This window comes from Anser cygnoides, chromosome 20 (genome assembly GCF_040182565.1).
Source record: "Anser cygnoides isolate HZ-2024a breed goose chromosome 20, Taihu_goose_T2T_genome, whole genome shotgun sequence".
Classification (NCBI taxonomy): Eukaryota; Metazoa; Chordata; class Aves; order Anseriformes; family Anatidae; genus Anser; species Anser cygnoides.
In genome coordinates, this window is record NC_089892.1 from 2,239,899 (window position 1) to 2,265,660 (window position 25,762).

A 25,762-nucleotide genomic window follows, 5' to 3' on the forward strand; every position below is an offset into this window, starting at 1 on the left:
TGTGCCTGAGCCTGCCGAGGTGACCGTGGGCTGGAGAACACATGCAGAAAGGCCGCAGGGAGCCCCACAAAGCCATACCCACACCACAGGGCCTCCAGGGCCCCAGTGCCTTCATGGCAGGGGAGGTGCTGGGCCCGACAGGGCATGCTGGGACCGGGAGCCTATAAAGGTCTGCCCAGGGTTAGGGAAACCTCAGTGGAGATGAGGCAGGGACCAGATGAGGAGATGCAGCTCTGCCCCAGCAGAGGCCCTGCTGTCCCCTGCCCACCCTCCACAGCATCCAACAGCGCCCTGGCCACGTGAAGGTAAGGCCTGCGATGTGGCTGTTGTCTCCTGGGGCACATCCCTCGGGTCTGTTATCTTCTGTGAAACCAGTACAGAGGCTGGGGAGCCTAACGCGGGTGGTGAACTGTAAATTGTTTTTTAGCAGAGCAGGGTGCTGTGTATCAGCAGCTCCAGTACCGGCTGCGCATGCTGAGGCCACCAGCCCTCCTCTGGTGTGGGCCAAGAGCCCGCTGGGGTGGCAATGGCTCTGGTGAAGGAGCCCTAGGAAGGGATGCCAAATCCTCAGTGCCACAAAAGCAGGCTAGCACGTGTGTCTGGGCGTACCAGTGCCCTGCAGAGCTGGGATGAGGATTAGGGCTTCCCAGTCCCAGTGCCTCCGCAGCTCTCCTCCCACTGGAAGGTGCAGGGGCGGCTCGGTGGGCGCCTCGGAGCGGGGCTCCTGGGGCTCCCTAGAAGCCCACCTTGATCCCCACACAGGAGACTCTGCTTGAGCTGTAACACATAGAGGAAAACAAACTAATGAAGCATTAGGACTAAACTTAGCTGCAATTAACGCTTAATTACCATCCTGAAAACACTTGCTCTATTTTGCCAGGGCCTAGAAAGGTAAAACCAATTAGCTTAATCTTGTGTGATAGAAACCTTAAATTGCATCAGATGCCTGTTGGGGATGGGACCCTGGGAGTACCTGGAATGACCCTGGAGCTGAGCCCTCCTGTGGGTAATGGGACAGCCCTGCTCTGTTCCCCAGGGAGGAGAGCCACGTGGCGAGGATGCCTTGCTAGGCATCTGCTCTCGATGCCCTTGCACTGTTCCCAGCTTTCTTAACCTGCTTGTCTGAGACTGGCCTTCTCTGTGCCTGTAGCTTCTTGTGTCGACCGGTACCCCCCCAGTTAAAGCAGGTAACAGGTAGTGATGCAGGCAAAGGTGTGTGGGCTGATGGGCAGGGATATGGAAGTACAGAAAGATCCAGAGAGTAGGCAGAGGACAAAAGCTTTCCATGATCTCTTGTAAATCTCTCTCCAAGTGAAGTCTCTAGTGTCAGTTCTCCAGTTAAATTTTTGGGGTAGGCTTGCAGCCTCTGTTGAGGACTGGCAGTAGCCTGATCATGTACTGCCTCTGCTGTGCAGAACAGCCAAAACTGACAGCAGACTTTCTGCGAAAGGTATGAGAGCAAGTTAGTACATGCTCACGTAGACTGGGACACCTACAACCACTGAGCTCTGGAGGCTAGAGGCTTGATCTAATGTGTAGCAGAGCATGCAGTCCCTGCGAGGTTCTCTGGAGAAGAAGGGAAGGCATCCTAGAAAAAGATCTGCTCTTTTGGAGCATACTTTTGGGCAGCATATACTGTCCTTTTTGTAGAGGGGAGGAAGAGAAATGTACAGGCTTAGGGAAACTTGTTTATCTGAAGTATTCCTCTCATCTTTCTGTAAGGCCTGATGCCTGCCTGTATGCTTGTCAATATAAATGTTGGTTGGAACCATGGCCACAGCATGGGACCGTCTTCTGCAGTGCTGTTCATCAGTGAATGCCACTATGTGATGACAATATTTATGTAAAGGCCTCGGGTGAACCGAGGTGGCTCTCCTCTCCTGCCAGCTCTCTCAAGGCATCTAGTAAATGGGACTTGGCTACTCACCCAAACATGGAACGTATTCCCCACACTGTACTATCAGCGGTGTCCTTAGCTGGCTCAGGCTGTGCTAGCAGTTTGGAGCAGACACGTGAGATGCTGGTGTTTTATACTCCAGCCATGTAAGAACTGTCACCTATTTTTTCTGTACCGTCCTGTAAATGAAAGGAAGGTGTGTGGCATTCTGAGAATTAAAGAAAGGTCCACACCAGCGGTTTGAGGACTGCTGAAATATTTTAAGAAATTGGCATAGTTTTCTTTCACAGCCCAGGGCTGTCATTAGCTGAGCACTTGGATGTTCTTCCAAAGAGGCTGAAAGGAAAAGCCCTCCAGGAACTGCAGCAGAACAAACTCCCATCCAAAACCAACAGAGCCTGGCATGCAGCTACAGAGGTCTATACCAGGGCAAGTGCTCCATCGCTGCACAGGGGAACTTCCACGCTTGAGCCTGTCCTTCAGCTGCAGCCGAGCCAACCACTTCATTAAAGTGGGAGAGGCTGCAAAGACTGACCAAGAAACCCACCAGCTGGGAGTTCAGCTTTTTTTCCCCCCCCCCCCCCCTTTTTTAAAGTACTGAACACAGCTCCAGCTCAGCTTAATGCGAAGCTGGTAGGAAAGCTTAGCTCTGTGCATAGTAAGTAAAGAAGGGCTGACAGGCAGAACATTTCAGAGAAATCTACGCAGCAATAATCTTGGCAAACTTCTCTTCTGTAGTAGGAAGGGTGTCTGCCTAGGAAAACTGAAGGAACTGTGTTCTAGAAGAATCTCATTGTCAAGTCTGTTAAACATCTCTATTTCTGGAGTCCCACCACACAGTGATAAATTAAACTGAAATGACTGAAGGCAGCCACCCTGCCCTCCGCCATCTGTCTGCCTGGTTCCTCTCCTGTAGCACGAGCAGACAAATGACGCCCAGATTTGCTCCCGAGCCCTCGCCATTTACAGCCCGGCGTGGCTCTCAGCGTAGGCTGCCCTACGAAGCCTGCCCGGCCATCAGGTGGGAGCTGCTGTCTGCACAGCTGTCCCTGCCTCCTCTGCTTCACCAGGGCGCACTGAAGGACTCTGACTTCCACTCATCTGGATTTAAGCTGATGTCATGTCACACTTCAACACTACCAGTTGATATTTGGCAGTCAGTATGATTTATTGTGTGGCTAGACTGAACTTCCTCACTGGAATACTACACTGACAAACTGCAATTCGCTGAGCCTCTGCTTAAGAGCATGAATGCAGCAAAAAAATGATCAGGATAAAGAGGAGGCTGAAGTGAGAACCTGGTTCTCACGCCAAGGAGAACTCAGCATTTCTGATGCGTCCTGTGTCAGGATTTATAAATGTTTCTGCTTTTGTGGCACACTAGACTCTGGAGAAAAGACTTCTCAGTTAATTTAAGTGTAAGAAATGTGGAGGTTAACAGCAGAAACATGTTAGTCTGGAGATGCCTCCCTCCTGTTAGTTCATCCTGGTGCTTGGGTGGGCCCAGCACCAGTAGCCTGTCCCCTAATGAAATGATTAAACTGAACTAGCAACCCAACATCTGGCTGCTTTCCGAGTGTTAATACCTGCTCAAGTCCCAAACAGGCCCGAAATGTCTAGGCTTCATAGAACTGTAAGTGCAAATTCCAGAGAGCCTGATTCTCTGCCTTAAAGGTAATTAAACGGAGTAAATTAGGGAATTGCTGTCAGGAGGTTGTCTGTAGGGGTGATGGGCTTGGGCACTGTTCCTACAGCGTCCTTGGAAACTCGCCTCTCAAAACAGCAGCACTTCACCAGGGCTGCTGGGCTATCTGCGCAGGGCTCAGCTGAGGGTAGCGCTGCTCCAGGCGGGTCACGGCTGACCCTCACCTCTGGTCAGTGTTAGCTCTGGAAGCTGGGGAAAGGATGCAGGACATGCTGCAATGTTAACCTTCCACATCAAGCCATTTATTCCTTGGTCTCTCAGGGCAAGATTCCCAAGCAACCTCAGGATCTTCAGAAATGTTTTGTGTTTTACAGAGCTCATCTGTACCCCCAGGGCCATATCAATAGGCACTGCCAGCAAAGCCGTCTTGCTACTGTTGTAGTTTCGTTGTTACCTGGGCTCCACAACATCTCCTCCTTACCAGTGAGAGCCTTCATCTGGCTACAGGGAGGACTTGTCTGTTTAATTGTCCTCTAGAAGGCAGCCAGGAGTAGTGTGTCTAGGGAGAGAGAGACCCTGCTGAATTGTGGTGCTATTTGGGCCCTTGAGATGGACTTTACATTCTTCATATTAGCTGCCACTTGACTGCTGTAGGAAGAAAAATCTCGTGTTGTAGATAAATTCCTAGAGTGATGAGAAGGCTCAGTGTCTGCAGATGAATCCACCTGAGCGGAAAGCCAGCACTGGCACGCTGACTCTGAGGGCAGGAGCTGAGTGGGTGCTGCCAGACGCCTGGACCTGGATGGCCTCGGGCAGCAGCAGCAGACAGTCGGTGGGGCGCCTGGCAGCGCTGGGTGCTCGCAGGGAGCTGGACTCTCCTCACCGGCACCTGGAACTTGATGTGCCTGTCAGAGCACAGTGTGTACTCATTCAAGTGGCAAACTAATTTCATCACCTCCCCTGCCAGGTCTTAGAGGAGGTAGAGGGATTAGTTTGAACTCAAAGGATCATATAATAACATGGCAGCTGTATGCAACTAATAAGCCACGGAGAGGATTAGCAAACTTCAAGTTGTCTAGCTCTGCATAATGGGGAGCTAAGAACAGCAACTTCCCTGTTCTACCTCTTGCATTTGCATTCCCTTCAGTGGAAGCAGAGAACATGACGAGACAAGGTTTTTCCAGCCTGTTATGAAATGGGAATCTAATCTGTGACTAATGGAGTATTGCTAGCAATTCCACAAGCATCCATTCAGTAAGAAATATGGATTTAAGCTTTACTATGAGAGTGCGTCTTAAATCCCTTCTGCAAAAGAACAGATCATGATTGCAGCAGGCTAATGTTAAAGCTTGTCATTTGAGGCTCTCTGGGAGTAGCGTCCCACAGCACTCTGCACGTCCTGAACTCTGCAAGCAGACCGCTCTGCTGATGCGGGGAGAATGCCACTGAACTCCTCCTAGGCTCCCTGGCATAATTCATATGCAGCTGGCAAAGGAGCCCAGTACAAAACACAGGCCAGCAAGGTGCCAAGGAGTAGACTTAGCAACTCCAGTCGCTGCTTTTCTTACCACCTTCTCTCTCTTCCCACACTGTACGGACAACTTTGAGCACTACATAGCTCTTGGTTTTTCCCTGGGGCAAGTGCTTTTAATCACAGAGTGGAGACCAGAATTAGACCTAGGAGTAGGAAGGCAGTTTCAGAGCTTGTATTAGCTTACTAATGAGTAACTAGAGTAACCAGCTCTGTCAAGCCTGGAAAAAGAGGGCTGTGACTCCCTAAAGAGAGGCGCTCTAACTCCTCATCCTCCTTGTGGTCCCCTCTCAGAGCAGCAGAAGCCACAAATAACAGCCGGGCTGTGCCAGGGGCTGCCCCCGTGCTCAGCTGGCTCCCAGCCCTGCCTGCCCCAGTGCTGGCTCCTCCCGTGTCGCAGGGCACACAGGGCAGCACAGGCGATGTTGTGCTGGGGCTTGTACTGCGCGTCCCTTCTCTTCCGCTCCAGCAGAGAATTCCAGTTGAACACTGGGGCGCACAAAGGATGAAAGCTTCAGCAGAACGTGCCCTCACCAAGGCCTGGCAGGGCCGCAGGACCCTGCTCGCTCTCGCAGCACAAACAGACGCTCCCGCTCACAATACGGTGGTAGCAAAATACTAGTTTCCACCAATAGCTTCTCCCAGTGTTTCCTCCCAGTTATAACTGATTCTGCCGAGAGCCCATGGGAAAAGACTCCAGTATAGACAAGGCTGCATGCAAATGAATGCTACATAAATAACCCCCATCTTCCCTCAGTTCCTAGGTTGTGTACTCTATGCACTAGAACTCTCTTCAAAGACCTCCCAGTTCATTCTTTATGCTCTAATTAAGGATCAGTGCCAATTAACTATCTTCAATAGAGGAGCATCTTCCGCTCAGCAGCCAGGAAGCGTCTGAATGAGATCCTGCTGTACAATACACGCATGAAAAGGGAAGCCCTCCCCTTTTGGAAAGGGCTCCCAAGATTAAAAATCTAGTGTAGAATACAGGGTGCCTACTTTAAAAATATTGTGCGATCAGATTAATTGATGGCATCCAGAAATGCAGATGGTTTGTTACATGCCTCACATAGCACCTGAACGTGTTATGGCATTGCCACGACTCAGAGCTAGATACTGTGCCACTGGGGCAATAGCAGGTGTGAAAACAGAACACAACACTTTCTGGAAACTGGGATTGAAATACTACCTGCTTTTTCTTGCAAGGGTGTTACCTGCTCAAAGATTGTAAGAAGCTGCCTTTGCTATGCACTGTCAAAATGCCAAAAAATTGATTCAGAGCAAAACTTATTAATAGCTGCACCAGTATCTGAACTGGCCCAGTACTCCGCACCTATTGCCTTTGCTTCCTGTTGGTGTTCACCTGCTCCATAAATAACCAGGCAATTTAGATTGTGATTGCACCATGTTCTGAGCAAGAGCTGTGCTGAGAGTCTGAGCAGGCACAGAATGTCATTTCTGAGCCTGGCTGGAGATGAATACATCAGCTCCCCAGTCACTTACAGGCTAAGTTTAAAAAGCACTATTCTAAATGAAAAATAGATGGTTAAACACTGCAGGGGGAAGGGCGGAGAATAGGATAATCCCTTCAAAGCTTTAAATGGAAGATTCTCAAACCTGCTTCAGCTGATGTGAGCCATACGAACAACCTCAGAATTAAGACCCGCACAACGCTTCAGCCAGGCACAATGGCTGCACTGCCTTTTGGGGTAGGTGCACGTGAACATGAAGCAGATGTAAGCTAGCCACAAAGCTTATCACTGCTAAATCTGGTGACCGTTCACAGGCTGTTCTGAAAAGTAAAGGGCTAGAGGAGGAAGAGTGCAGACTTGATGATGAGAAACAGGAACTGTAAAACTGTATTGGAGGACAGGGAAAAAACAGCGAATTAATCCATGAGCAGCAGAATCCACAAAGTCTTGTCTAATGGGATTTACATCCATAACATCTGCCAGGTCACTGATACTTCAGTATATAATAACATAATGTACCTAGAACTATCAATGAATTTGAGTGCTTTTGTGAAGCAGATTGTGCTCATTTTGCTTTTTGTACCAAAAAAAACAGGCTAAATAAATCTCTTAGGTTCAAGGAGAATCCCCATACCTGCTTGGCAGAGGTTAGGGTTTTATGTTTGAGCTCTGCTAACTGATCCTTCTGCAAAGAACAGGGGGGCAGGTCTATCCTAACGTGCCTTGGGAGTTTCTAGAGAAGCAAGTTACAATCCTGACTGAGATTTGAGCTCCAGGTAGGAAGGGGGAGATGGAGGAAAACGCAGAACAGCGCACTGCAACCACGTCACTCCCGTGAAGGTAACCTTTTATTCCACGTGAGACTCAGCTCTTTTGAACTTACCCGAATCCTTCTCATGGCTGCCACAATCTCCACGCGACTGCTGGGCCTGGGCACATCCAAGCTACCGATGTACTGAAAGACAGAACAGTGAGATGGTTTGTGAAGTAATGCACGAGTTAACAGTGTAGGCTTCTTCAGAACAAACTGCATCTCATCAAATTAGTCCCTGCGTGGTTAGATACTCTTAACCCAGAGCACGGTAGGGATATGTGTTGTGGATAGTGTTATCAAAGTTAGGGGGATGTTAACTCCTAACTTTGGGCGTGAGTCTGTGACCGGATTCAGGTCCTGGCTGTGCCTTTGCCCATGCTTTGCACAGCAACGTCTGCTGCAAATCAAATCACAGTCCCGCGGGTCTGAAAACAGGACCATCCATCCTTTGTCATTCCTCCCCACATCTGCTTTTAAAGGACTCGGAGCTAAAAGCACATGAGAGCTAGACAGTTGGCAGGGTGTGCAATAACCAGCCCTGCTGGAACGGGCTCACAGTTCTGGGTTAGCTTCTCAGTCGGGACCATCTTCCCCCTGGACGCTGCTTCAGCTTGGCTGGACTCGTTCACCTGCCTGCAGAGTCCCGTAAGCACACTCCAAGCTGTTTCCTATACCAGCGGTTCTTAACTAAGCTTATGGGAGCTGCAACCCCAACCAAGCTGCTGGGTGAGCCAGCACCGATGCCATAGCAGCCGCCTGTGGCACCCAGGATTTACACCCGAGCATCGAGTCCTAGCAGGGCAGCAGCACCCCTTGCTGTGGGGCTGAAAGGTGAGGCAGGGGGTGGCCGCCAGGCCCCCAACACCTACAGCTCTCTGCAAGCTGGCGGCCTGTTCTCCCGTGCTGTCAGTGCTCTGCTGAGGAGAGACTTCACGTGTCCAGGGCAGGGAGATGCTGCCTGAGCACGAGGGTGAGTGGTGTGGGGACAAGGGTCCTCATCCGACAGCAGGGGCTGGTGCAGGACGAGGACCTTGGCACTGGTGTTTTCCCAGGGGGGTCTGTCGGGACAGAGGGCAGGTGACAAAGCTTAGTCCCCATTTTGAGAGCTTGGTTCATGAGTCATGTTTGGCTCCAAGTTTTGTTTTTTTTTTTTTTTTTTGGAGTTTGTTCTGCTGAGACGGGGGGAGGAAAAAGGGGGCAGCCAGTCAGGAGAACCCTGCAAACACTTTATGTGATAACAGCTATGAACAGAGACCAAATACTTCCTTGAGAGCAGCCACAGAGCTGTCACTGTTACTGACACAGTTCTGTGTTAATTTCTCTGCTATAACACTTGCAGCTTGCAATGGGTTTTATCCTGAAAACTTATGCATAATAGAGCTTTTCAGAGATGAGTTCTCCTGGCTCGGTATTTACTGGTCTTTTATCTGCCTTGAAATAAATACCGCAAGCGATCTGAAAGGTCATCTGTTCTTTCTGATGTTTCTGTAAATGCCTTTGCAAAATGGCATTTTTAAGAGCAGCAACTTCAGGCGTGTCCTCTGGTAAACCACAGGAGAGCCAAACCACTCCAGCCAGAGAGCTGGAGGGCAGCGGAGAAGGGAGAGAGGAGCCAGGATTTCCCTCTGCCCTCACTGCAAGGGCACGTCAGTGTCTCCCAAGAGCTACGCCTGTTTGTTTGCAAGCATCTTGTTCTCTGAGGCGGCCATCGGTGTGGTCATGAGTACTCCCAATGGGCTTTTGTCTGCACAGAGCAGAGCTGCACGGGAACGGGCCACCCTGCCGAGGGCGGATTCACAGGTGGGGCAGGAAGAGAGCTGGTGACAGCAGAGCCATGCGAGGTTCTCCCAAACTCCCTGCTTTAGCAGAGCTGAGGTGCTTGTGCTCCTGTGCACACAGCCACCTTTCCACATGCAGTTCCCATTTCTGACCTTGTGACATTTGTCCCTGAAGATTATAGGGCAAGCAATATGGTTTGGTATGCGGAGATTAGAGACTAAGTGGCCAGGGAGATTGCCTGGTGTCAGACACCTGGCTGCTTGCTGCAGCCTTGCCATCCTGCGCTGCAGCTGCCTGATGTGCCCACTGTGAGTGTCCTCATTGGAAGAAGCAGACGAGAACAGAACAGAGCGAGCACGTTACTAAGGTAATGCACACCCCATCTCAGACCCACACGCCTTTCAGCAGCGATCCGCTCTCCGAATAGCTCTGGGTGCCAAAAGCTGTCACTCTTACGAAGCCCATTGCACTCAGTTAAAGGTACAGCCTGTTCACATCTTTTAAAAATAAAAGATTTTTGTTCTCAGCACAGTTTGTGGTATAGCAAATATTAACTTAAAAAAAAGAAACAAAGACTAATTGTTTTTCTCCCCTAAGGAAGAGAGATTTTTAAAGATGTGATCAGCTGTCTGTTCAGATTCATCTTTACATCCCATTTAAATCTTGCAGCTCATTTAGCAGGAAAACCAGACTGCACAAAATCCATGTTTCAAAGCTTTATTTGAATACATTCCCCTTCTTTCCAGCTCAGGAGACAGCAGGCGTGAATTCCATTTCTAATCTGTGTTAGGCCACCTGCAAAGAGGGGAAGAAAGCCCCAGAGTTGCTCCAGCAAAATGCAATTCTTCTTGCCAGGCAAATTATAAACCTATTCCCTGCACTGTCCACAGAATGCCAATTCCACTGAGTTGCTCACTCGGTGGTGGTGCAGTGCCAGACCATCTTTCGTGATCAGTGTGAAGTTTCTGACAATGTCCGTATTTCCTTCTGATACCCCAAGACCGTGTGCATTTAAACGAAGCCCTCCCATGTCTAGCTTCTCACGCAGGGGTCAGGTCAGATGGAACAAGGAATAAGGTAAGGAACGAGGTGTTTTTCAGCAGCAGGTAGCAGCTGCTGCTTTCCAGGGGGGTCAGGAGCTGTCACCTCGCCGTGGCAGGAGCGGGACCCTGCGCGGCGACGGGGCAGAGCCAGCCTGAGCCAGGATGCGTGCAGCTGGCACCTGCCCCTCTCAGGAGGGGTCTTTCCTCACCAGTTCATAAATGAAGCACACGAGGCTTGTAAGCATTAAACAGCTTAAAAAATGGAAAAAAAAAGAAAAAAACCAACCTGTTTGTGATATTAAGCGTAAAGCTTTCATAGTTCATTGGCACCTTTCTTCAGGCTTCCTTAGGCCCAGCACCCGGCTGCAGGGTGGCGGGGCTGGGGGCACCTCAGAGGTGCCCTGGGGGCAGAACTGAGGGGGGGGGGGGGGCACGGCGAGACCCCGGCCTCGACCCCCCCCCCCCCCCCGGGGCCGCTCGGTGCAGGACGGGCTGGCAGCGGGCCCGGCTCTGCAACAGGGCCCAGCACCGGGGGGGGGGGACCCCGGGGTGCCCCCTGGGTGCCGGGGCCGTGGGGGGGGGGGGGGGGGCTCCGACAGGCGGTGTCCCCGCAGCCCCGGGCAGGGGGAGCGGGGCCGTGCCGCGGCTCACCTTGGCCTGGAAGTGGATGCCGTGCTGGAAGGCCTCCTCGTTGTGCAGCGGGACGCGGGAGTCGCAGCCATCGTCCACCAGGTTGTACCGGTTCTTCACCGGCATCGCGGCGGCGGCGGCAGGGCGGGAGGGCGCCTCAGGCCGCGGCGGTGGGGAGGGGGGGAGGCATGGCGGGGGGGGGCAGCCCGGCGGGCAGCGCCCGGCCCCGCGGAGCCCCGGGGCTGGCGGCGGCGGCGCCCCCCGGCTGCGCGGCGGCTCGGGGCGGCAGCCGGGGCACGGGGAGGCGGCGGCGCTGGGCTGGCGGTGCCCGAACCCGGCCGCGTTTTGAATGAGCGTCCGCGGGCACCGAGCGGGGCCCCGGCCCCCGCCGCAGCGCCATTGGCCCGAAGTTCCCTCATGTGATGCGGGGGGCGGCGGCCGCCGGCACCGGACCCGGCCCGCTGGGGCCCGCCCCGGCCGCAGCCGGTGTGGAGGCACCGCCGGGCGGGCGCGGAGCTCGCCCCGAGCGGCTCGGGGAAGGGGAGGCCGCACCGAGGCGCTGGAAGGGTTCCTCTGCCTGCCCGAAAGCGGCGGGGAGCTGGCTGGAGTTTCGATGGTGCTTTTGTCGGACCGGGTTTCTGGCCGTGGGGGGCTGCCCCGGCCCGGCGTGCCTGGAAGCACCGGGGAGCGCTGCGGCAGCACCGCCGGTCCCCGCACACCGATCCCCAGCTCCTATCTCTCGGTGTGGAGCCTTGGCCGTGTCCAGAGCACGCCTCGGAGCCGGCACTGGTGTTGCCTTGGCTGGGAGCCGTGCTGTGAGACGAAGGGTTAAGGATGGAGGCTCGTCCTAGTTGAATTGTTTGCCTTTTTTTTTTTTTTTTTGACAGTTTAAGTCACGCTGTATAATTTCAGCAGCACCTGCTGCACTCCCTTTGTTAGAAATTCTAAAAAGACTTTGTACAGAATGATCTAGGATCTCACTGCAACTTCTGTGCACAAATGGTGGCCTAAAACAATTACGTATGTCCCATTTTAATGTGACTTAGCTTTGTTAGTAATTAACACACGCCCTCTGTTAGAAGCCTGCACAGTTGATGTCCACTGACCGACTCGATACACTGCCAGGATTTGGGGCTTTTGCTGTGCACTTAGGCTGTTCTTTTCTTCCCAGCTTTGTCTTCGTGGTGCAGCACTGCCGGCACGCAGGAGAGCCCCCGCAGATGCCGCCCTGGGATGCCCGACGTGCCCGAGCAGCTCGTTCTCAGCAGGCACCAGCACAGGTACGGATGGGTGCGGGGCCGTGCACAGCTCGGTGGCAGGACCCACGGCTTGCCTTCCAGCTGTGAGTACAGCTGCGCTCTCTGTCATTTACAGGAACGCTCAGAAATGTAAACTGTGTAGAACCCAAGGGGATGAGGCTTATATTTGCTCTGACTGATTTAATTTGGCTTCCTAAGAATTAATTTTTCAGCGATCAGTTTTAACTTTCATACAAATAACTACCCAGCTGGATGCTTGGGCATTGCCGGACACCACCTTTTGTGTGGCTTTAACATTAGCAGGAGAGAAAATTTTGGCCACAGGCGGACAGCGCACTATTCCCTGTCTCCAACTCATGAGAGTAATCATCTTGAGTTTCTTGGCATCTCTGAAGACTGGTAAGTCAGAAGGGAGATGGACAAGAGCCAAAAATCCAGAAACTTACAATTAAGAGAGCGAGAAAAAGTCCAAGAAATTAATGTTGGTTCACTGACTGTGAGTCTACATGTTCCAGTACTTTGTGGTATTAGCAGCTCATTCTGGCGCTGTGGACATTGTGCTGGGATGAGTTCTGTGGCCAGCGTCTGTGCTGTTTTTCTGTTTCCAGACAGGCTTTTTTTTTTTTTTTTTTTAATTTCAAGTTACAATGTTACAGTACCTTTATATTTAAATATCCACATGCACTCTTTCATTCAGCATAACTCAAAATCAGCCTAGATACACATCTCACTTGCAGAGACATCGGTTTAGTTATCTGTTGATTTTGTCTACTTAGAACCTTTCATGGCACTTATCTTGTAGAAATACTGATATAAAAAAATATCTGTTGACCTGAATGAAAAACCTAGATTTTGTGTGGAAATGGCCTTGAAGTGATGGAGCAAAGTGCAGTCCTTGGTTCTCCTAAGCCCTAAGAGAAGGAGATGCCACTCAGTCATCTGGGCACAGCCTGTGCTTGTGCTTTCTTTGATGCTAACGCCAGTGAAGCTCAACCAGTAAGAGAAGAAAGCCTAACGCAGCCACTACTAGCGAGTCTCAACATTGATTCTGCAATACTGCATTTTAACTGAGGCATGCATGAACCTGTCATGGTGCTGAGCTGCTGAAAGCTCCTCCTCATTTCCCTCCCATTGACACAAGAGCGTTCTCATGTGAGTGGGAGCGTGTAGACTTTGCTTGGGAGAGTCAAATCTTTTAATCTGGTAGACAGGATGAAATAATAAAAATGGGCTTTTTATTTCAGTTCTGGTGCTCTCCAGTATCCTGCAGATTATAAAATCCTTTGGGTAGGAGGGTGGAAACATTTCACAGGAATCCTGGGAAAAATAAGGCAATTGTGATTTAATAAAGCTTGCAGTGCCAGACTGTTATATCACAATTGAATGGAGTTGTTTAATATTCCGTGTTCATTAACTTCCATGAACTCTTCATAGGGCTTAGCTCTTCTAAGGTTAATGGTTTGGATCTGTGTTTGAGAATTGAGTCTGAAGGCTGCTAAACTTACGAAGCCATTAGTTTGCTGTTTCTTTGCTGGGCAAAGAAAATTCTCTGACTCCACTGCAGGTAAGAAAAACTGTGTCTTTCCTTCTGGATAATAAAACTGGGCAAATATGTGGAATTAAACTGTTACACAGCATATCATCACAGATTTAGTATAAACAAACCCTTACAAGCATTACGCTTTCTTGACATGAGCAGTTAGCCAAACTTCATAGTGGGTGTTTGCATCAGATGGAGGTACTGAGCTAGTTATTCCTTTGATGTGCAAAGCACACTTAGAAAGTCCTATTTCTCTGAACACGGTGGGAGTTAAGCACCAAAGACAGCTTCTTGGCTCATAGCTTCAAGTGTTCTTGCAGAGAGCAGGTTTGTATCAGCTTTCTTTTTCAGGCACAGCTACCAAGGTTTCTTTCCTACTCTTTCTCTTACACATGCACGTTTCTTTGCATCGACATTCGCTCCAAATGGAAATCTCTCTTCCTTTATAGTTTCCTTATTTGAAGGGACCTTGAATGTGATGTAAATCAGGTAGTGGGTATTTATAGCGTGTCCTTTAATTGTTTCTTTGGTTGATTTGCATGGAAGGTCGCTGTTGCTCCCATCCGATCCTGTCAGGTTTCTTCCAAAACCCACCTTCACAACTCAGATAGGGAAGTTGCAGAGGCACTGCACGCTTTCCACAGGAGATTTGGTTTTGATGCCAAGAAATTTTCTTCCCTTTTGCTAACCATTTTAAGCACTTATTTCTGCTCTGCAGAACTGCAAAGATTTTAAATGATAAATAAGATGTGACATAGGAAGAACAACCACACCGACATCCAGTAACGGCAGATAAAAGCTCCGTTATGGGAAATCACATCCATATCATACTCGTAAGATCTGAGAGATCTCTACAAGTTTACTATCTTAGCGGATCTGGTTTTGTCATGCCATTTTTATTAGCATTATTAATACTTGTTCTGCTGCAATTTTTACAGCGAAGTCTCTGGTGTACTTTCATGGTAGCAGACTTCCAGTGTGCCAGTGCACAGCCTCGTGAGATATAGCAGCTGAATTCACTTGCCAATCTTCAGCAGATGTGTATTCGCTTGAATACAGAAAAATGCTGCTTACATTTAATAAAGGGACAAAATGAAGCAAAGTATGCCCACTTTATAGTTACTGAGAATCGGCAGTTACTGCAGTAAAAGTTAATAGATTAAAACCAAAGGGACATAACTGACTTACTGATGGCTTTACAGTACAGAAAGAATACAGGTGAATCATCCGAGCCTGCAGCAAAGCAATAAAACTTTTCACTAAGTTCAGTGACTTTGGATTTTAGCTCAGTTGTGTATAATAGTTGTTTAAGAGTTTGGGAGTTATTTCTGTACGTAATACTAACAACCAGCTTCTGTCCCCTCCTTCTACAGAGCAGGATGAGCTGATGTGGAGGCAAGGGAGGAGAGGCTATTATAGGAACAACATGCTCTGCTAGTGGAGGCAAAAAAAATGTATATTGCTTTTGGATTTCTAAAATTTCAGATGTGTTCTACTTCCTTCACAGTCACCTCCTTTACTCAAGGGAAGCAAAATTAAACAGCATTACCACACAGCAAGGCTTGTTGGCTTTTCTTGATATCTTAAAACACTGATCAAAAGTTAAGACAGAGACTTAAGGGGAACAGCATGTCGGGAGATCTCCAAGGCCATGAAATGTTGTCTTACAAAGCTACTGCGAGGTCAGAGGGTTATGTATGTGTTTTTCCCTCTGTTCTCGGAAGCTGTCCTCTCCCCTAGTGAAAAAGAAGATCTGGAAGCAAAGAGAGGTAGAGAATTCTATCCCAAACAATGCAGGTGCCCAACCTTCATTTAAATGAATTGGTCTGGACCTTCAGTTTAACATAAACATTGGGAACAAATCAGAATATCTGCTTAACTTTTTTGTATAAGTAAATTATCAAAATAAAGGTGGAAGAAATGGTACGAAAAGGTTATTCAGAAACATATTTTGTCCTGCAGTTACTCCTACATCAGATAACTCTCTATCGTTTATGATCATTGGGTGATAAAGTAAAATCTTTGTTTAACCAGCTAAGCCTGGAGGCACAAACCACATCCTCTAAATGGTGCTGGGTGGTGAAATGTGGAGGCAAGGTACTGTTAACTGAAATTGTGTGATGTTACCCTCTGCCGTATCAGGGATTTGAAGAAAACAAGGAAAAAATCACAAGCAAAATCTTTCAGTGAGTCTCTGAAGGTGCCATATGATGTGAACTCAAAAGTGACATGTGGAACAGGCTACCCCAGCGTCGTTCTTTCAGTCCTCCTCAGTCAGCGTCATGTGTTCTCTGCAAGTACAGGGTCTGCTTCGTTAGATGATTATAGCAGATTTGTGTCTCTCAAGAAGAAACAGAAGCTTAAGGTCTTCACGGTTCAGCTTTGTAGCATAGCCAGGAAATCTGCCCATTAGAATTGCAAGCCTCTTTCATGCATGGCCAGTTCCAAAGTTCTGTGCAGCAGGATTCGGGAATGAAAAATGTCATCTACAATTATGCATATTTTCATCATCTTCTGTCATGCAAATCCCCCCTCCCCAAATATGCAGCAAATGTTTTGTTTGCCTATGTAGGTCAACCACAAATCTGCAGTGGTCTAACATAAATATTGGAAGCATAGGTTGATGTAAACAAATTTAAACCCAGTCTGAGAAGCATAATAACAACACCGACGTTTTCCAAGTCTGTTTACTAGATATGTTTTCTTCTGACATTTCATTTTATAAAACATTGCTTTCCTATTGATTTGCAAAAGTACAATTGACAGAAGATACTCACCTTTATTGCAAAAGGAACTATAAGCTTCAGAAATGGATGGATAGTTCTCAATGAGTAACTTGTTTTTATACAGGAGCTCAAAGAATGTGTTCTTTTTCAAAACGGTATGCTAGAGTATTTCTGCAAGTAATTCTTACTTTGTGACTGGCAGGAGCCCAGTTTTATATGATATTTTAAAAAGATTGTATGTTCGTTTTACACATTATGTGCCACTTAATGTTTTACTTGTCTGGGCTATCTTTAAAAAAAAAAAGAAAAATATAGAAAAGAATACATTTATTGTTCTTACAATGCTAGAGAAACGCTAGAAATTTTGATCCAGACTCAGCAACAAAAAAGCTTACTAGAACTCAAATTCACAGTTTAAGAAAAACATTGCGACCTATTAAACTCATAAGCTTAGTGTGCTCCCATGTCTGATTCATGAATTTGGTATACCACAGGTTGGCAGTATGGTTCGTCTTCAGTATGAGAGGTGCTTGGATCAGCATTGTCATGATGAGAAGCCCATACTGCTCAATTTACTGACTGCGAAAGTGTAATATTCAGAGTTAGGCTTTCAGTGAGAATATCCTGCAAATGAACGAAGAGTCCTTTTGCTGGTAGATCCAGCTTGCAGTTTTCAGCAGGATACACTCCCCCTTTGAATTGCCTTGCTAGCTCATTACTACTCAACCTATACTTTACTCCCCGACCTTGCAGTACCCAAGTATCATGCACAGTCAGGCTTCATGCTGTACACCGCAGACCATCCCTATTTATCTCAACATGAAATGAAGGTTTTATCCATACTACACACTGCAAACCAGGTATCTGATGTATTACAGCTGTTCTGATAGAGAAAGCACTAGTACCTTATTAGGCTATAAGAAATGTGGATATGTAATAATTAGATACACAAATATTTTTCCTTTGCAATCATTTAGTTTGGGATTTCCCGTGCTCCAAAGTCTCATAGTGCCTTGACCCATCTTAACTATTTCCCTGGCTTTCCTTCAGCACTGCTGGCATAGGTGATGATAAATCTCTAAAATACGTTTTTAAAAGTGTTCATCCAGGAGCCTGGCAGTAAAATCAGAGGCAGCCCGAGTCGGGTCACCACCTTAAATCACACTCCTGTTGGCAGACACCAACAGTTGCTCCCATCTGGTGGTGGTTGGTGAGACAGCCAGGATGTGCCCTTAAACAGTGTTTTTTGAAGCACGCAGAAAAGGCAATCCCCGGACAGACCTTCGCTGCTGAAGTTATAGCCCCGCCGAGCTCCTGTTGGCACAGTGAAATGCTCCCAACTTTTCAATTATGAATTGTCTCAGCTATAAAAAAAGCAAGTCATTTAATATCAACCAGAGAGCAAGCAAGAGCGAGCTGCGATCTCACTTTCCTGGTCACGTCACGTTGTAAGACACAATGTTGTAAATAATGAATTAATTAGTTTCTTTGCCTACAAGGGTGAATGGCAGAAGATGGGCGAGGCACTGAAAAAACACAGGCACTGTTAGGAATGCAGCTGATGCTCTAGTTGGCTGTTAGAGAGTATCTGGGTGAACAAACTTTCTTTGTAAACTGCTGATGATTTGTGGAAAAGGGTCCGCACGTCCTGTGACAGGGAGTGACGCTGTGCCTTGATTTCTGTAAAATTACCGGGAAGCATGAGATGAGAGCGAGACATTAATCCAGATGTTTCTAAACCTGGTCGAGCAGGTAAAAGATACGTGCACCTCTCATCCTGGTCTTTGGAGTTCCCGAGTCAGGAGCTTAATCCTCCTGACATGACATTTCTATTTTAACTCATAGCTAACTGGAAGTCCCAAATTCTGCTGCATTTATTTAAGTTTAGCTTTCATTCAAGTGATTTTTTTTCCCCCTGACATACTGTTTCAGTCCTGCCCTTTCTACAGACCGAGAAAACGAGCCTGGGGACAGCAATGTCACGGGATGCGGGTAATTCCCGGCTCTGTCCCCCCCCTCGAGCCCCATTGCAGGGGGCGCAGCGCCACCTCCTGCCCGAGCCGGCCCCACGCAGCCTCCTGGCCCCGTCCCGCTTCTGGCGTTGCCCGTCTCTGTGTTTTGCTGTCCTTCGGGACACCGGGCCGTTCCCTCGCGTGTTCTCAGATTAATCGTGTCTGGTAAATTAATATTGTGCGGGGTTCACACAACTGCACGTACTATTGTTAGTTATTGGCACTGTAAACGACAAATCGTTTTTTTGTGTTTTCTCGCTGTGCTTTTGATTCCCTCCAGCAATGTAGGAGCGTGTTTAAATACAGAGATGGCTCTTTCGAGTGACTCCAGGAGCACGGTATTCAGCCGGAGTCGTGCAGCACTGAACGCACCCTGAGCGCAGGAGCCCTGGGAGGTGTTTCCAGGACAAACCCTGCGGATTTGGGGCTGCAGAGCCATTCAGGCAGCGTGTGCCCGAGCAACAGGCCCAGTGTCGGTCTGCCAGCCATACACCTCCAGAGCAGCTTCTCCAGGCAGCTTTCAGTACAAATAATTCGGGTAGATACAGAAACTATTTAATCATACAGTGGCCATCAGTCCAGGGCAGCAAGCTGGGTATCACCGGACAAGGACAAGGAAAAGGGGCCGATGCCCAGTGGCAGCCCACAGCAGAAAGCCCCTGATTTATCTCGGTGTAAGGGGACGTGGGCGCCGCCCGCCCGCACTGACCGGGACAGGGGACGTGCCAGCCCCGCAGCCCCACGGCTGACAGGCGCCGGCTGACGGCCACCGCCGCCCGCTTCCAACATGGCCGCCGCGCCCCGCCCCTTTCCGAAATGGCCTCCCCGGCAAGGGCGGGCGGCCCCTGCCCGCTCCCAACATGGCGGAGGCGGCGTCGCGACGTCGCCGCACCGGCGGCGGCTGACCCCTCGCGCGCTCCGTCCGCCGCCCCGCCCGCCCGGGCGTCGGCGTCGCCATGGCAACGCGCGGGGGCGGGCCGGGGCCCGGGGCCGGGCCGAGGCGGCGGCGGCGGCTCGGGATGGAGGCGGCCGGGAGCGGGACCGGGACCGGGACCGGGGGCTGCGCCTCAGCCCGGGAGGCGACGGAGGCCCCGGGGTCCCCGGCCCTGCCCGCCCGGCGGGAGGAGGACGAGGAGGAGCGGGAGGCAGCGGGGCCGTGCCGCGGGCGGGCCTCGGGCGGGCGCGGAGCGGAGGCGGGAGGGGGCCGAGGCGGGCGGCGGCGGCCCCGCGTCACGGTGGACAGCTCCAAGGCCAAGACGTCGCTGGAGGCGCTGAAGATCAGCCTGAGGCAGCTGCGCTGGAGGGAGGTGGGCGCCGGGGGGCTGCGGCCGGGGCCCGGCCCGGCGGGGAGCGGGGGGGGGCGGCGAAGGCACGGGAAGAGGCGAGCTGGGGCAAAACTGGTGGTTTTAAACTCCTCGTGTAAGCCCTGAAGAGATTTCTGCTGGGTGTTGTGTCACAGGTGCTAAATTGTTCTCCGAGGGCGAAGGGCAGCTTTCCGCAGCAGCTTTATAAATACCTTTACGGAAACAGATGGTTTTCTGGGAGCATTTCTAGGAGCTTTGCTAAGAAAAGGGTGCTTGTAATCCTTTTGGAAGAGGGAAGCGAAGCAGAGGGCCGAGATCCGAGGGAGCAATGTTCCTCTGTGCGGCGGCGTGGTCGGTGGCACACCTGCCCCTCAGAGCTGCCCTTGGGCTCCCCGCTTCTGCCTTTTGCCTCCCCCTCCTTCCCCGGGCTCACCAGACACCGGTATTTCTTTGCACCTGATGCTTTATAAAGAAAATCTGTACAGACTTGGGGCGGGCAATGCATTCTGTGTTGTTCTTAACTTCAGAGTTAAAAGCTTCAGGAGCTCTGTCCAGTTCCCTGCTGCTCTCAGTGCAGAGTTGAGCCCCAGAGGAGGAAGCCCCAGCCCGGTGCGGTTACCTCGCTTCTCCCCGGTGCACCCGCGGGGATCCGTCAGCAGCTCTGCTCCACGTCGTGCTAACTGTCGTGCAGAACAAGGGGCACTTCACATTTAATTTTTCTTTGCAGTTCTTATTGGCTAAGTTTTTATGCTCAGGGTGTACGGTACCGTTCTTGTGTTTCTGAGTTACTGCTTTATGTTAGCCTTGTCGATTCTGTTGGTGATGAGCCATAGTCACTGTGTTAATTTTGTCTTGATTCCTGAGATTTTACTGTTTGGTGTACCTCACCCCCTGGATTTTCCAGGCACGGTGGGCCGTCCTACAGGCTGACTTGTTTCACGTGCTCTTGTTCCTCCGGAATATCCGCGCTGCATTATCGGCATTCTTCTTCCTGCTCTGTATCCCACAACCGCGATTGCTTCTGGCGTCACTTAATCTTTTTCTGTTTACTGCCTCCCTCAATACTCTTTCTCCTCCATCCGTTAGTATGGTCAATATTTTTCATTTAGTCTGTTGCTTCCCCCTGTGGCCTTTTCTTACTCCTAATAAAGAAATGACCAGGTACGGAATTGTGGGACATCTGGCTGTGCCATCGAGGTGGCTAATAATTCATCCCTCTCAAACAAGTCCCTGCAGCATATTTCTGTAGGATTTTCAGCTTATTATAGTAAAGAGTTCAACAGGTATGAATGTGACGTTATCTTTTGTCAATTTTCTCATATCAATGTATGCGTCAGATCAGTTTTTAGATCCCCCCAGGCGTACCGAAAGGGGAAGTATTAGCGACGTCTCCTAGCTAGTACTGTTTGCATTGTGGAAAACAGGAGGATGAAAATCTAGCACGGGAGTAAGACAGACTATTGACTTCAAGGTAGCAGACTTAAGCAGATGCAGGGAATTGGTAGGCAAGATCTGGTTTAGATTTGAAGAGAAAAATAAATGACTTTAAGAAGAGAAATTCAGGGAAACCTCTTTGGGTGAACTTGCATAACATTTTGAATGCTTTTCCTCTCAAATAGTTAGCAAAATAGCACTGTGGTGTTCAAATAATTATCACTGATGTCCAAAGAGCCTTGGAAACAGGGTCACTGTTACAGCAGGACTGGTGGAGGGAACGCACATAGTTTCTTGAATGGTCCTTAAAAATAACGTGAAAAAAAATCTTAGAGGTATTAATGAAATGTGTATATTGAAATACCAATGGTTTAGGGGCTGGTATTTCACTCTTTTTCACTCTGTAATGCTTCTCCAGTTGTTTGCATTTTGGGCTTTGATTTGGTATATTTGGCCCTTCTCTCTCACCACGTCTTACATCCTTTCCCGTTGCTGCTTTCACTTTGTTTCTGTTCTGTATGTTTGCTGCTGGATGTGTTGCCTTGAATGTTTTCTTGGGCAGGTGTTATACGAGGCTTTTAAAGTGGACTACTTTTCACTGATAGCTTTTTCTGTCCGATGGATAGCATTATGTCAGCGTCATGCAGGCTTTTGTTTGAAGTTGTACATCCTGAAATTTCCTTTCTGTGGTTCCCTTGACTTGCCAGAAGGGCTTTGTTTCAGTAGCAGGCTGTAGTTGCAGTATGCTCCCTGATTATATTAGTGTTAAATGCCACTACAGGAAAAAAAAAAGACTAAGCGTGGCTAATACCGGTGAGCAGTTTATCCACGTACAGGGTGGACCTTTTAAAAAGCATTGCAGAACGTTAATGGGCATGCCAGCAAAGCAATTACTGGTATTGCTAGATTGGACGATCTGATTTAGCGTGTCAGATTCTTTAAATGAACATGATATGCCAAATGCAATAATGGGCACAAATTGAGCTTGCATCCTGAGTTTATTCATTGCTTAATAAATTATTTTATTTGGCTAGCTTTCAATTACTAGGAAAATGGAAGAAGCAGATGTGTCAGGCATCAACTGTCCCAACATCAAGCGTTTCATTTGTCTTGCTGTTCAGTAGCTGCACAGAGGCATAAAATAGTTTGAAATTTTATGCTAGGAGAAGCTGACTAGAAGACGAGTCATTTAACTTGTCATTAAATGTGATGGAACAGACTGATGTGACCCACGAGACAATTTAAGTTATTGGCTTCCAATCAAAAGGTAGAAATGACCTGTCAGACAACTTGACTGTGATTGATTATTAATTGTGTCAAAGCTGTGAAAACACTTCACTTTGTGGCCTCCTGTTTGTCTTTTCCGACAAATGCCCCAGCTCTGAATAAAAAAGACTTTAGATGAGTTCTTTGAAGGGTTGGCGGTTGGTTGCAGGGACGGGTTGTAGGACCAGGCTGAGCAGGCAGACGGAGGCAGGGATGGCTTCGGTCACATTTTTTAGCTCTGTCCCCTGGCAGCGGTGAGCACCCCAAGTCCTCGGGCTGCCTGCACCCTGCTTTTGCCATCGGCCAGAAGCTGGGGAGGTGGCAGAAGGCCCGTTTTACCCCAGCAAGATTAATTCATATCTGCCAAGCACTGCAGCGAGCCAAAAAACCTGACTTGTTCATTCCTTTCCAGACAGTATTCTCATGTAAAAGTATAGTGCAGACGATAAAGAATCCTTTCCAGCATATCCAGGAGATGAATTTGATCCTATTGTTGGATAAATCCAAATAATCTTGATATGTCAGAAGTAGAGAAGTTGCTGAGCTATCTGAATTGCTGATTCTGGGCTGAAATGGCTTCCGCTTTCCAGTCCAGAGGTGCTTACTCTTCATCTGTTGTGAAATGATTTCTGTGCAGTGTTTGTAAAGTGCTTTGATATCCTCCATAGATGAAAGGTGTTATATAAATGCAAATTTTGTTCCTTTCATTTCCATTTCATTTAATAAATAAATAAGTTGCTCAGGTTTTAGTGGGAAGGATAGTGTGAGACCTAACACAGAATCTGTATTCTGGAGGTACCTGTGGAAAGGTTAAGGCCACTGATTGTCTTTCAGAGCCTAACAGAATTAATTTTCACATGTACAAAAACAGTTTTTGCAGGCTGAATAATAATGGAATAAGTGAAGAATCTTCTAGCTTTGCTTTTTGGGGTATTTCGTCCTTAGGAGTAAGGAAATAGAGAAAAGATGTATTGCTAAATTAGCACTTGAGATTAATTTTTCAAAGCTATTCACCGAAACTGGAATTTTAATTAAAGTAGCAAATGAAGGAAGTAATTCATTCAAAAGCTTTATAAGTTTCTTTTTTTCTGTATCCTGAAATTGCTGTGGTCAGAAGTATAGCCTGTTCATTTGTAGAAGATGGAACCTAATAACAGGGCAGGCTCCTGTGAACGCGCTCCATGTGGTAATTAACGGCATCTGCACGGGGTTGCAGATAAAGTCACTTGGGTTTTGGTTTCTTTGAATAAAGGGACTATGTCTAAGAGAACCAGCAGGAGAAATAAGGGTACCTGTTTTTACACAAAACTAACCACTATTACCGTAACAGAACTTGTAAATGTTTGATTTTTATTAGTGATTTTTTTTTTTGCTTTAGGTAGTTGGAACTGCTAATATATATAGGGCATTTGTTTTTACTGCTGGTAGCTTTTTTTAGCTATTACTATTAGAAACTTGCTATCAGTAATTGCCCATGCTGTTTGAGGGCTCTTCAGGTGAAAAACACTGAACTTTCTGATAGCAGAAAGCTGGCTCTACAATTTTACCATTTATGATGAAATATTGTGTGAATGGGAAAAGAAGCTCTTAAGTTGCTGGAATACTTAATGCAGTTGAAATAATTGCCTTAGTCCTTGCCAGTTGAAAGCTCAACAAACGATTAGTTGAATTGTAAGCTTTTCTTTTAATTCCTTTCAGCTACTAATAGCCTGTAATTAATACTGTATGAATACGTATAATCAAATATATATAGAGAGATAGATAACGCCTTGAATATCCATTTTCAATTTACTGCAGCTTGGACACCAATGTAAACCTGCTTGCTCAGGAAGGCCGTGGCAGTTGCAACTTACTATTACTTTACGACACCATTGCTAACTGGCTACGGCTGTCCCCCGAAATAGGGAGCAGTGATGTCTCGTGCGAGGCTTGGAGCACGTGGAGGTGCCGCACGCGGTGGGGACGAGGCCACCGCTGGTGTGGGTGCAACCTGTGAAAAGGGATTTGGATTATCGAGCTGTAGGGGAGGGCACGAAATAGAAGCCACGGGATTGCTTGTACTAAATTGTGATATATTTAAGAATAGAACTTAGTAACTGGCAGTAGGACAATTCATTCGTAACCTCTGGTGACTTTTTTCCCTCGATGGTTGCTTATCACCCCTTAAACTGGGAAGGAAAACAAAGCAAAAAGCATTATCAGGTTTTGTTTATTTCCCAGTTGTAGCCATTTGCTATTGCCGCCTTCGTGTGCTGGAATTAAGTGCTTCTTAATGAACTTTATTCCCTGTAATAGTATTTCAAATTACAAGTGAGTCATGCCTTAATTGTTGTTGATAACAAGCTCTAAATTTCTCAGATAGATCCTGTGCCTCAGCAGTTGTTTTTTTTTTGCTTCTATAAGCCTTTTCCCATTCAACATCTTGAACTTAACTGCCTTGAACTGATAAAAATGTTCTTAGTTTTGCAACCACAATACAGAGCATGTTTCAATTGACAGAGTACTATTCTTGAATGATTTGTATGTAATATGAGCATTTAGAAAAATAAGGAATGAATGAGTATTGCCAGTTTGCTTCAAAACTTGTCTCCTTCTCTTTTCCAGTTTCCTCTTGGCAGACGCTTGCCATGCGATATCTATTGGCACGGGGTGTCATTTCACGATAATGATATATTCTCAGGTCAAGTCAACAAGTTTCCAGGTACCTTATTTATGTTTCTATTTTGAACGAGTGCTTACAAAACATGATTAATTGTTATTGGGCTTACTATTTTCTGTGAGAGTCATCTGCCTAACCAGCTGATAGTATTTTTAGCATATTATTTTTGGTAGGTGAAATCTGCTTAGGGGGGTGTGAATACCAGAATGCGTACCTTAAGCAATTTGTGAACTGAAGTTTGTTTTACAGAGGAAGAGGTTTTAATTAAAAGAATATATTCATATATGAATTTAGGGGGGAAAAAAAGTCTTAGGTTATGATTTAAGTGGACTAACTATGCAATTATTGATAGCATAATTGATAGTGGTGCTGTATCCTTGGATTTATTTTTTTTTTCAGATTGGAAAGAATCTATTTTGCTTCATACTTTGGTCTAGCTCAGAAAGAAGCTCAAAGCAGAGCTACTCAAATGGATTTTTAATATTGAAGAGTTCTTGCCAGCCCTCATCTTATTATGACTATTCTACTTTTTTTAAACTCCCTTTTTTGTTGTTTAATCTCTGTCGAAATCTCTCTAAATAAGAGCAAGGAGCTTAGGTATTGACTTATCTAAGCGCTTTACTTCAGATTTACTGCTGCTGTTAGTATTCTGTGAGAATAAGAAACCTCGGATATCGAACTTGATGCTCTATTTACCTTAACTTTCTCCTGTCTATGAGCAGTTCACATTCAAATAGGAAATGGTATAGTT

At 47.8% G+C, this 25,762-nt stretch overlaps 2 protein-coding genes and 1 long non-coding RNA gene across 4 annotated transcripts in view; 2 read left to right on the forward strand and 1 right to left on the reverse strand.

Annotated features, from left to right (window-relative positions):
* LOC106040661 (carboxyl-terminal PDZ ligand of neuronal nitric oxide synthase protein-like) overlaps window positions 1-11,157 on the reverse strand; it is a 31,808-nt gene extending 20,651 nt beyond the window's left edge. Inside the window, exons 1-2 of the mRNA XM_066980780.1 lie at window positions 10,833-11,157; window positions 7,429-7,500 (exon numbers count right to left, since the gene is read on the reverse strand). Coding sequence (XP_066836881.1) covers window positions 7,429-7,500; window positions 10,833-10,937 — 177 coding nt within the window. The 5' untranslated portion in view covers window positions 10,938-11,157. The remainder of the gene's footprint in view (window positions 1-7,428; window positions 7,501-10,832) is intronic.
* On the forward strand, window positions 1-16,798 carry LOC136786692 (uncharacterized). Of its 2 annotated transcripts, none has more exons than XR_010826078.1 (3): window positions 1-305; window positions 11,983-12,091; window positions 12,186-16,798. It is a non-coding gene; the product is annotated as an uncharacterized lncRNA (long non-coding RNA). The 2 variants fall into 2 exon arrangements; XR_010826077.1 differs by lacking the exon at window positions 1-305 and adding an exon at window positions 10,353-10,913.
* Window positions 16,799-19,332: 2,534 nt separating this feature from the next.
* The window catches only part of TTLL11 (tubulin tyrosine ligase like 11), a 45,242-nt gene continuing 38,812 nt past the window's right edge, over window positions 19,333-25,762 (forward strand). Inside the window, 2 exon segments of the mRNA XM_066980779.1 lie at window positions 19,333-19,655; window positions 24,957-25,053. Of these exon segments, the coding sequence (XP_066836880.1) occupies window positions 19,368-19,655; window positions 24,957-25,053 (385 nt within the window). The 5' untranslated portion in view covers window positions 19,333-19,367.